General features: G+C 36.7%; 1 protein-coding gene across 28 annotated transcripts in view; it reads right to left on the bottom strand.

The window, feature by feature from the left end:
* Nucleotides 1-12,612, bottom strand: part of DLG2 (discs large MAGUK scaffold protein 2) — a 2,072,859-nt gene that overhangs the window by 576,912 nt on the left and 1,483,335 nt on the right. For all 28 annotated transcript variants that reach the window (XM_019450186.2, XM_019450181.2, XM_019450179.2 and 25 more), the window contains one exon: nucleotides 3,121-3,245. In XM_019450186.2, coding sequence (XP_019305731.2) covers nucleotides 3,121-3,245 — 125 coding nt within the window. The remainder of the gene's footprint in view (nucleotides 1-3,120; nucleotides 3,246-12,612) is intronic.

Here is a 12,612-nt window from a genome sequence, read left to right on the forward strand (position 1 = left end):
TCCCGGACATTCCAATTCAGGGCAGGAAGCAGTAAGGGGGGAAACAATCTCCGTGGGAGTAGCAAGGATTTATCGAAGTGAAATAGAGATCCAATCAATAGCTGTCTTCACATAGCAAAAGGCTGCAATGTGGATTGGAGAGTAGGAATTTTTAGTTGCTCAAGTTAGGACCACTATTCAGTTTTCCAAGTTGTTTACTACACAACCTTAAGAGGCAGTATTTACATATGCAGTCATAGGCTGTAGCCCTGGCTCCAGGAAGCCAGAACAAGACCCATGGGTAGAGGACAGAATAAAAAAAAATGTGACTCAATAGAAAAATAACAAACTTTGTAATGTTTAGATTTGCCCCTTAACATTGTGAAAAATTTTGCCTTTAGGAGTTTCTATGAAGGAACCACATGAGGTAGAAGATTCTACTCTTGAATTAGAACTTAAGAGAGTACATAAGTGATATTCAGGATTAATTTTTGGATGTATTCAAAGCTAGCTTGATGATCATCCGAGTTGTGAAGACTTAATTTCATGAGTTGATATTATGGCCAAATAATGGTATCTACCTCATATGGCTGCTGCAAGTATAAAGATGACTGCATATATTCATATTCCTTTCTTAATTTCTTTCTTTCTTTCTTTCTTTCTTTCTTTCTTTCTTTCTTTCTTTCTTTCTTTCTTCCTTCCTTCCTTCCTTCCTTCCTTCCTTCCTTCCTTCCTTCCTTCCTTCTTCCTTCCTCCTTTCCTTCTTTCTTTCATCTATCTATCTTTTGATCTATCATCTATTTATCTATCTTAGCACAATTCCCCACACATAATAAAATCTCAACAAATTTTAGCTAGCATTATGATTATTCTATTTACAATTATTCAATGCTGCTTCTAGCAGAATTTCCTTTTACCTCTGCAGGCATGAGATTGCTCCCTATATTTGCAGTCAAACAGTGGTAGCACGGTCACTTTTCATTCCTAACAGTGGGGATAGGCACTCAACATAAAGTCTATTGTATCCCAAACCTTAGAGTCAGAATTTGGCTAAGAGATGGAAATTTCCCTATTTCTAGGCAGAGTAGTATGAGATAATGATTGTGGGCTATCAATTTCAGAACCATCTTCCAACAACTCTGTTCTTAAACTTTGAAAATGGCACTTCACCAGCATCCAGTATTAGCAAACCCAGTCCCCACTATGACTCATGAGAATTACACAGTATCTATTTCAAATTGTTCACTCTGTAGCATGGATATTTCTGTACTCTGAAATTAATCTCATCAATTCAGACTGAAAATTCTATTGTCAAAAAGCATGTGTTTCCTGTGGGAGTGTCACTCATGTTTTTTTGTCTTGAAAGGAGATGCAGATGCACCTGAAAAAAAAAAAAAAGCCTGTGATTCTCTTCCACAAGCTGTCGTAAGTAATCACTGCATTGAAACAAGCGAATAGGGAACAGAGTGTCCTTGGCTGCTTTATAAGAAAAATAGTAAACTAGCTTACTTATGTTTAATGAGAAAAACAGACAAGGAAAGGCTACATGGCTTACATGTATGATACTTAGGTCACAGTCCTCATTGTGGCCCCATGCAAGCTAAAGTCATTCTTTTTTTTTTTTTTTAATTTTTTCAACATTTATTTATTTTTGAGAGAAAGAGACAGAGTGGGAGTGGGAAAGGAGCAGAGAGAGAGGGAGGCACAGAATCCGAAGCAGGATCCAGGCTCTGAGCTGTCAGCACAGAGCCCAATGTGGGGTTCAAACTCACAAACCATGAGATCATGACCTGAACCAAAGTCAGACACTTAACTGACTGAGCCACCCAAGTGCCCCATAAGCTAAAGTCGTTCTTACCTATAAGACTTTGCTTGTGCTACCTTCTCTCCCCCTACTCATTAGTTTAACTTCTTTTTCCATCTCCTTTAATGAATTCATTAATTCAAAAACTCACTCATTCACTCAGCAAGAATTTGTTGGTTCACTTCTATATGTAACTTCTTGGCCTGAGGGAATTCACAGTCTAGTAGAAGCATGAAATTAACACTGGGATATGTTTTTCTCCCCAGGGAAATCTCTTTTAATTGTTCCAATCTACAATGCCTATTAGCTAGTGCTTTGATCTCTGATAGAATTTTATATTATTTACTGATTGTCCTGTGTCCCTCTTAGTTGCCCAAATAATCTTCGGTTCTTTAAAGAGCAAGGGTCCTGATTCAAACAGCTATTAGTCTATTCTGTGCATTATGTGACTCCACTCCATCTGCCTACTCAAGCTCACCTTGTGGTCCTCATCCAGTCAACCTCATCCAGTTGGCTTCTCCCTTGGTTGGGATAACTTGTTCTTTCTCCTTCTATGTTCTAATTCAGATTTGTGGGGTTAGTGAAATCTTACTTAGTTTTAGACCCAGAATAGAATCTTCCTATGGAATAGTTTTAGATTCTCTGTTCAAACTCCTACAGAAAGCCCTTATAAATGGACTAAAAAAAATAAATCTATGAATACATACAGTGTCTATACCATTGCCCTATCTGCTAATACTACTTACAGTATATTGTTTTCTTTTTTTTTTTTTTTTTAATTTTTTTTTCAATGTTTTTTATTTATTTTTGGGACAGAGAGAGACAGAGCATGAAAGGGGGAGGGGCAGAGAGAGAGGGAGACACAGAATCGGAAACAGGCTCCAGGCTCTGAGCCATCAGCCCAGAGCCCGACGCGGGGCTCGAACTCACGGACCGCGAGATCGTGACCTAGCTGAAGTCGGAGGCTTAACCGACTGCGCCACCCAGGCGCCCCGAGTATATTGTTTTCTATACATTTTATTATTTGCTCATCAGCTCTGAGTATTCTTCCTTCCAACTAAACTGAAGGCCCCATGGAACAAGAGATTTATCTGCATACCCTCCTCATGGTGCCATGCTGAATGTTGAATGTAGTGCCCTTCAACAAACACAAATTAAATACTAGTTGAAATTTAGTAAGTAATAAGAAATCTGCAAAGTCATTACAGAAAGCTTGCTTTGACAGCTGTGTCTTTCAAGTACAGCCTTGTAAAATTATTATTCTGCAAAGGTATAAATGTGTCTCATTGATGTGGCAGATTTACTTTCCAAATAATTCTAACGTTTCAGAGCTTTACCTGAGTCTGCCATCCTCTGCTGCAGCACCACCCGGTATAATCTTCGTAATAAATATGCCAGGGTCATCTCCAATGTGGGGATTATCTGTCCCTCCAGCAATACTGAATCCCAGGCCAGAATTCCCCTGGAGAAACAATAAGTAGACATTAAATGATATGGCTGTCACCTAAACCTAGTTCCCCTTGCATCCTGTGTTATCATTTTACTACTCAAATGGAAATCAGGTGATAACAGTCTTCTATGCAAAGCTATAAAGTGCACTGTCAGCAGACAAAGGAAGGTCAGGAAAAACACTCAAGTTTGTCTCTGCATTGCAAGAGGTCTAAGGGGTCTTATATTTTTGTTTCTACAAAGGACCTCATATTTTCGCTTTTAAGAAATGTTTCTGTTACATAGCAATTAAAATAATCATTACACAGTAGGAAATACAAGCTTACAAATTGTGTTATATGCAAAACTGCAAAAACATTAGTGTCAGTTGTAAAAATTATACATACATGTGGAAAAGAATGGAAGGAAACCAGTTTCATGAAAATTGATTTGGTAGAGTAGTGAATTTGGCTGTTTTAATTTTGTTATTTCCAGCACAGTTATGCATCAAATAAATGTGTTCCTATGTAACAGGAAATGTTGACTTCAGAAGGCAGGTCTCTCTTCTACGGTTATAATAAATGTGAGATACTTTCCAGTAATAAACAGGTTTTAATTTGCAATAGACATAGGCAAGGAATGCATTACTACTGCAGAATATAAATTTGATAATTTATATTCTAATAAAGCTTTCATACTTACTCATGCAGATTATAGCAATTGACATCCAATATACATGTAACTTTCTAAAATCTGTATGTAAGACATAATTAAAAGTCTTCCCCAAATTCACAAACCATCTTACTTATTTATTATTTTTAATAATTTTTTAATCTCCATCTCCCTGGCTACATTATGTTTTCATATTATGTTTTCACATTATATTTTAAGCCATATTCATATACGTAGGTAGTGTTTATAATTATACATTTTAAATGGCTAAATATTTCATCAAGGTCATATATTAGCATGTATTTAACCAGTCCTCTGTCACTGGATATTTAATTTCTCTACAACCAATACAGCTTCCTAAAGTTACTATTACTTGATTAATTTCTGCTCTTGGATAAAAAATGATGAGGACTAAGAATTTAGTAGTTATCCAGAAAAATTAATTAGGACATTCAATTAGTCAGAAAAGTTCAATGTCAAGATAAGGTCAGCTGTAACCTGACTGTTATATCACTGCAAATATCAAGGTAATGTTTAGCAATTTTTATTGACTTAAATAATAAAAATTCCAGAAGGTTGTTTACACAATTGTTCATTTATGTTCAAAGGCAGAAATTAATAATTCAACCATAACAACTGAAATCCCATGTCTTTATACTTCTGGCAGTTCTCTAATTCTGGTTTTCTTCGAAAAAATCCAAATCTCATTTAACAGAGATATTATTCAGTAGCAGTCATGTGGTCATAAATTTACTTAATATTCTTTAAACACCAGCTCTATGTCTGGCATTGGACTAAGTCCTGGAACTATAGCAGTGAACATCTCAGTTTATGAGGCACACGAAGCATAAGTTCAGGGTGTAGAAGTGGCTAACAAAAGAACAAAACCCAGGAACTTTCCCTGAAGGTGTAGAGCAGTTAACAACTTTTGAAGGGGTCAGAATGGGAACTGGGGATGAGGACAGAAGGTTCCAGGCAAAGGAAGAACATATGTAAAATCTCTGAGGTGAGAAATGGTACACTAGTTCCAAGACACAGACAAGAATTCTCAAATGAAGATAGCAAAATGAACCGGATGAGGTAAGTATTTACCATGAATGCAAGTGACTCTATTCTTGATTTTAGGTACCTATTGATGCCAGATGAGTCTATCAGTTTTGTTAGAGTACATATTATGTGACTTTAAGGCTACAGGGAAACTAAGGCTGCAGGGAAAAAAACCAGAAGATTTCTCCCTTCATGGAATTCGAGGAAGATCAGAAAAGGCAGTGATAAGCTGGCATCTGGTAATCAATACATTTTCACTGCAATGTCAACTACATTGTCATGTATATGGTTACCAGGACAGCATTTAGATGGCTTATGAGGCAGTTTCTCTAAGATCTTGGGGTTTGGGAAGAAAAGAAAGGGAGATGAGCATCTTCATTGCAATGTGGGTCTAGTTCCAAGAACATCAGTTGGGGTGTATTGGTTTTACAAGAGTTGGCACCTCAGAGATAATTTCTTGAGTAAGGGGATAGGGAAAGAGGCAAGCACAGACTTGGAGGTACTCAAATGCTTACTCCTGAGAGTATACATATTTTTGGAAAGGGCATTCAAAACTTTGCCATTTGAGAAAAAATATTCACTATCTGGCTCTTAACCTAATCTTCTTTATTTCTAGCTTTACACTTTTACCGCCAGGAATACCGAACTGAGCTGCAGGCTCTTTCCTGCAGAGTCCACACTATGACTTGTCTCCTGACCTTTACTCATGCTGTTTTCTCTACCAGAAATTTTCTATCTCCCTGGCCCAATTCTTTCCATTATCTAAGATAAGGCTCACATGCACCCCAATGTTTATAGTAGCACTATCAACCTTAGCCAAATGATGGAAAGAGCCCAAATGTCCATCGACTGGATAAAGAAGATGTGGTATATACAAAAAATGCAATACTACTTGGTGATCAAAAAGAATGAAATCTTGCCATTTGCAACAATGTGGATAAAACTAGAATGTATATGCTAAGCAAAATAAGTCAATCAGAGAAAGACAAATATAAGATTTCACTCATATGTAGAATTTAAGAAACACAACAGATGAAGAGGAAAAGATAAGACTGAGAATGCAAGTGCATAGAAAATATTAAATGGTCATCCCAAATCCATGTCTCTGGGTAATTTAGTACTCTTTTGAGTTTTCTGTGCTTATCTACACCATGCACTATGTTATTTTGATGTTTTATACTTATGAGTCTATCCTTTTTTCAAACTAAGCTTGTAGAAGACAGGAACTGTGTAGCATTCATCTTTGTTTCTTGGTTCTTTCTCTGGCACATAGTATTATTCAATAAATAATTGATGAATGAATCAACAAATAAACTTACTGAGAGTATTCAAGAGCTAAAGGGAAGACTCAGAAAAGACACGGTGAAAGTCCACACTGTGTTAAGAAATACAATATAGAAGTATAAGCCATTTTATTCCATATAGCTACAAGAATAAAAATGGAAACTCAGGTATTCAAATTGTGGCTTAGCTGAAGGACGAATGATGAGACAAAACTGTCCAAACTTTGTCAAAACCGAGCAGGGGATAAAAAATAAAATTATGTATTTTATTGGAAGGGAGGTAGGGGCCTTCTCCTACAGAGCAGCTGCTTAGTCACTGACCATGAGGGACCTGAGCATCTTCTGAGAGGTTAAACTGAATGACTTTAAAAGATTCTTCTGGATCTTTGGCTAGATTTGTAGTAAAACTACTCTTGGCAACAAAGAAAAAGGAATACTTTAGAGGTGAAAGTTGATCACTGTTGCATTTTTAAAACTTCCATTATTAATCAATAGATCTTTGAAGTAATAGCTATGATGACAATCTAGAAACATTTAACTACTGTTTTTGGAATTGACTCTAATATGGAGAATATGGTGGCTTTGGCATCTATTAATATACATTTTCCTGCCCTCAAATCTACTTTGAGGAAAAGAATGGGTCAGGGAATCCACCATGAAAAGAGGTAGGTAGAGGCAGAGTGTAACTGGACCTGTGTACCCAGTCTCAAGGATTTCCAAAAGCAAATCTTGTGTTTCAGTTAAAACCAGTCTGCCAGCTGGGCCTGGCCAGTCCCCTTGGTTTTTTAGAGGATGTTCATCTGAATTCAGCTAAGGAAATTATTTAAAGTGTTTTCCATCTCCCCTTATTGTTCTCTCCCAGCCGTCCTTTTCAGGCCTTTGCCACCAGCCAGCATTCAGTGGAGAGAGGGACAGATAAAAAGCAGCAGTGAAATTACTACCTGCTGTTCTCCATGGCTGAATCACTCCAGCCCCCTGATAATCATCACAGAGCCAGCCAGCTGCAGGGGCAGACCCCAGAACCTCTCTTTTCTGAGCAGCAATCTCTCCTTGTGAACAGGCAGACCCCTGGCTGACATCCTTAGATCCTGAGAATTGTGGCTAATTAACCAAGTGTTGAAACTTGACCCAGTCAATGGCAACCGTGAGGTGCCATGCTGGTGAGGGCAGTCCCTGTATAGGACTCTGGGTGGGCTGCTGTTCCCTTTCAGTTGGACAGATTCCATGATTGATGAATGTGGTTGGCACAAACCTTTCTTTCTCCTGGTTCCCAAACCTCCACATTTGTTGACTCTCCCCCAAGAGCACAAGCCCATTGCCTAGCCAAATGGCACTTCCTCCATCATGTACTATACTCCATCTCCTCTCAGAAAAGGAATCAACAAAGAGGAAAGACACTTTGTCAATTAACTGATGGTCGCAAATATAAATACTATACCCTCAGAAAAGCTCCTCTTTCATTTGAAGTTATTCTTTACATGAAAATTACTCCCAAAAGGGGGTTACAAAAAAGAGAAAAATAAAATTATATCGTAATCATATGCATTTACAGAATGTTCTATTTACAAAGAATTACTTTGATTTTTTAGAAGTTCCTACTTTACAGTATTGTGTGATCTGGTAATTCAATTCTAGGCATTCATCCTAAAGGAATAATCAGCGATGTGTGCAAAGATTTGTATTCAAAGCTTCATGACAGTATTATGTTTTTAATGTTAAAAACAAAACAAAACAAAGAACAACTCACAACTGGAAACAAACATCCAAACAATAGAGAAATGGTTAAAAATACTGGGGTATATATATCTGAATGTGGGACTATTTTGGAGCCATTAAAATTGTGATAATGAAAACAGGAAATGCTCAGTATATAAATGTGAGAGGAAACAAAACATTTATGGAATTTTAATTATACTATGATCACCACTGAAAATATTCAAAGAAAATGACTTGTTTTTAACAAGAAATTAATTACTAATTAGCAATAGTAAAAGTACTTAATAATCCAAACTACCTAAGAAGGAGACTTTAAAAAAATTATAAACTAATAATATACAAAAATTACATAAATACTAAAAATTCCCTCAAGGGAACTGATATTTATTGCATATTTATTCGGTGCTACACACTGACCTAGGTGTTTTATAATCCCCCATTCAGTACATACCATTTCCCTCTTTTTATACATTAAAAAAAAAAAAAAAAAAAAAAACCAAACAAATGAAAAACCCTGAGGCTAAGAAGAGTGAGATAACATTCTAAACACAGAAAACAAGTCAACAGTAGAATTCAGATTCAAGTCATATTTGTTAGGCTCCAAATCTGATTTTCTTTCCATTATATCACATTGCCTTTCCTGGGTTAAAAAAAAAAAAATTAATTTGATGGTAGGTAAGTAATAAAAGATGATAATAATAATAAACCATTTTCTAGATTTTTTAAAAAGTCTAAACCACTCTTCTTTTGGTAAAGATAATTTAGCTAAAAATTCTGAATGTGGGGAAAGGGATGCTTAGGTTGCAGTAGTCAAAATTGTGAGATAAATAAAAACTAGATAAAGACTCAAACTCTTTTAACTTTTATTTTCTATTTAATTTTTCAAATGTTTATTTTATTTTATATTTGAAATTTACTTTTTAATGTTTATTTTATTTTTGCACAGAGCACAAGTGGGGAGGGGGCAGAGAGAGAAGGAGACACAGAATCCAAAACAGGCTCTAGGCCCTGCACTGTCAGCACAGACTCTGACTCAGGGCTCAAACTCACAAACTGTGAGATCATGACCTGAGTGGAGGTCAGATGCTTAACTGACAGAGCCATGCAGGTGCCCTGTAAAACTCTTTTAACCTTTAAAAACCATGTCCTGTGTTGAATAATACTGAAATTTTACATAATCTCTTACCAACTCCAAGAGCCCTGTACATTCCCTTCATTCTAGGAAGAATCTATATGTTCTTTTAACTCTCTGCCCAGAATCATCAACATCCAAGTCTATTTTCTGCACAGCTACTCCAGCAAAGACATTTGTTTATTTTTATTTAATATCAGTTATACAGCAAAATTATATATATATGTATGTATATATATATACACATACATATATATATGTGTGTGTGTGTATAAATATAAATATATACACATATATATACACATATATATATGTGTATATATATATAGTTTTTGGATATATAATCATACCTCAGCCTCTAATCTGCAAATTTGTGATATAAATCTAGATTGAAAATTCCTAGTGCAAAAATTGACTAGTGATTAACATATAGAATAGTGAACAATATAAGTAGATGGAGCACAGATATAAAAAAGGCTAAAACAGACAATAGCAAATTAAAATAATCCTCAAGCTATATACCAGAAGTAAAAATGTCACTTAATAGAAAGATACATGAGTTAGCAAATATCTTCTAAATTGTCCTGGATGATATTTTATTTTAGGCAGTAAATCTGAAATGGCACAAGGAATAAAAAGATGTCTTTTTCTCATAGACATTACTTGTTGAAAATCATTCAAAGTCTTTCTCATTTCCACAGGCCTATTCTTAGGGTATAAAGATATAAGTGTAATTCAGACATTTCTAACTATTGTTGCTTACAGTTAGCTACATAAAGATCTCCCACCAAAAAAAATCTTTTTAAACATGTCACCCAACAATCCATGTGTTTTTGAATATCATAATTCTTAGTCTAGGAATAAGAGATTCCTGTTTTCACTTACTTAAAACTTCTAGGAGTTGCATTTAGTATTTGCTGCCGAGGAGCTACCAGAGGTCTGTGTTTGGGGACTGGTAACTGTAGGAAAGTGTTTTCAGGGGTTGGGGGACTGTAGAGAGAAAGTGGTTTCAATAAGTAGGTATAAAGAAAATGCCAGTTTAAAATAGGCCCAAGAACTCATGATAAGTTAAAGGGTGATTACTATTTTTGTGAAAGTTTTGTTCTTAGGAGAGACATGTGGTAGAGTCTCATGAGAAGGAGGCAGGGAAGAGGCAAGGTTTTAGAGGATGACAGGGAGAGGACTCAAGCACCACTGGGAGCTAAGGGGATGAAGTCCCTGGAACTGGAGATTGAAGGTATGAAAGAGAAAGGGAGTCCATGGGAAGCAAAATCCTGATGAAGGAGGAGAATAGGGTCTAGAGTCCAGATTCTTGAGTCCCCACCATAGATACTGGTTAAATACATGTGGTAAAACCACAACAAGGAATACAATGGTATCATCAGATGAATATATATTTACAATACATATTCAGGTAAAGTAGAATACAATATAAGATTTACATTTTATGGGGTGTCTGGGTGGCTCCGTTGGCTAGGCATCCGACTTCAGCTCAGGTCATGATCTCACAGTTTGTGGGTTTGAGCCCTGCGTTGGGCTCTGTGCTGACAGCTTAGAGCCTGGAGCCTGCTTCAGATTCTGTGTCTCCCTCTCTGTCTGCCCCTCCCCCATGCACACACACACTCGCTCTCTCAAATAAATAAATGAACATTAAAAAAGATTTACATTTTATAATATATATGCATAGAAAAGTTTGAAAGTATATTCACCAATATATTAAAGTTTCCAATGATGTCAGAATTATAGATCTTTGGACTTTGTCATTTTGAGCAAGTCCATCTTTAATTTTCCTTATAAATATATCTTACTATAAACAAAAACACACACACTCACACACGCGCTTTTATACTCACAAAATGTGATTAACCAAAGAACAGATGAGTTTGTTTTTTTGAGATAGCATACCTCAGCCTTGGGTAGGGGGAGGGATAATTTTCTATCTGGGATAAGAAGGACTAAATTCTTACAAAGTATTATTTTAAGGCAGAAGAGTTATAGGGTTATTTTAAGGTGGAGGAGTAAAAAGCTGAAGGTGGTCTTAACTGATAATGTCTTTGCTGATACATTTATATGTCAGGATACCAAAGGGAAAGTCTAGAATGAATTTGATGACTTACATAAAACAGTAAAGGGTTGGAATTGCACCTGTGAGGCAGGAGAAACACCTTAGGATGAGTAGAGGTCTGCTGAGCAGCACTGAGGTGGGGCATCATCAGCACGGTTATGGGATTTTCTCCCACAGCGATTAGTAATCATGAACAGTGAAAAGGAAAGGTTTGGTTGCTCTAGCGCTGAGATTTGAAAAGCAAATGTAGTTAACTCTCAAAGGAATGAGGAATGCAAATCAGAAAAGATAGAAAAGGAAGAGAATCAAGGAATACATTCAGCCTGGAAGAAGAGAAGTGGGTAAAAAAGAATGAGATCATGACAAGGTCAAAGTACAGATTTAGGAGAACAGAGGATAGAAGAGGGAACAGCACTCTGTGGACACTGGGATTTCAGGACTCAAGATTTCAGAGATCAACTGGCACTCCCTGACAGTCATGTGAGTGTAGTAAAGGTCCCATGAATAATTAAAGTGATGATCAAATCAGAGTACTTTGTGGCTGATACTGAAGTCTCCTTGGAATACAAAAAGAGACAAGGAAAGAGAAGAAAAAAAATGGCCAAAAATGTTCAGTGAAAGTGAGCAAAGACCTAAGGTAGAGATAAGAAGACAGGTAGAATGTGAAGCAGTATGGCAGTTACAAGAATTACAAGTAGAAGAACGAGATGCACCAAGTCCTAAGAAGAAGAAAGTGCTTAACTTGTTCAAGGAACTAAAATGAAATAGCTGTAAACTGATTAGGTAAGAAAGGGGGAGAAGAGGTTAGAGAGGGTAGCAGGGGTCAGACACAGGGGGCTCAATAGGATGGTGTAGGTTTTGTGGGTCATGAAAATTTAAAACAGTGGAGTAACATGGTCTTGTTTAGTCAAAGATTACACTAATTGCTGTTTGAAAACTTTGGAGAGAGCAAAAGGTGGTGACAGAAAGACCAGTTAAAACAGCCCAGGTCATAAATTGATGGTGGCTAGATAGGCTGGAAGCAGTAGGGATAGCAAGATTTGAGACATGATCTGGAGGTAGAATTGACAGGATTTACTGTTGGTTGGAATATTCAAGGAGGGAGAAGAATCAAAGATTCTGGACAGAGATGCCATATATGAGATGTAGAGACTGTGATGTGGCTAGGGGAACTAGATTGCAAGAGGTAAATCAAGAGTTCAATTTGGATCCTTGTAAGTTTGAGAGATCTGTTGATGTCACTGAAGTGGCAGAAAAAAAATACTGAGGTCTGGAGAAAGAATGATGATAATTGTTAGCACTCACTGAGTGCTTTCTACATGTCAGGCACCGTACTAGACCTTACAACTCCCCTTTTATGGATAGTTAAGATACTGGGAAGAAAATAAGGGAAGTAACTATAGGAATATCAGGAATAAGTTCCAGCCAGGCACAGTTAATTCCTTTGGTCCCCATAACAACTCTTTAAGGGTATATGCATATGTTT

This window comes from Panthera pardus, unplaced genomic scaffold, assembly GCF_024362965.1.
Source record: "Panthera pardus isolate Hobbes unplaced genomic scaffold, ASM2436296v1 HiC_scaffold_12, whole genome shotgun sequence".
NCBI lineage: Eukaryota > Metazoa > Chordata > Mammalia > Carnivora > Felidae > Panthera > Panthera pardus.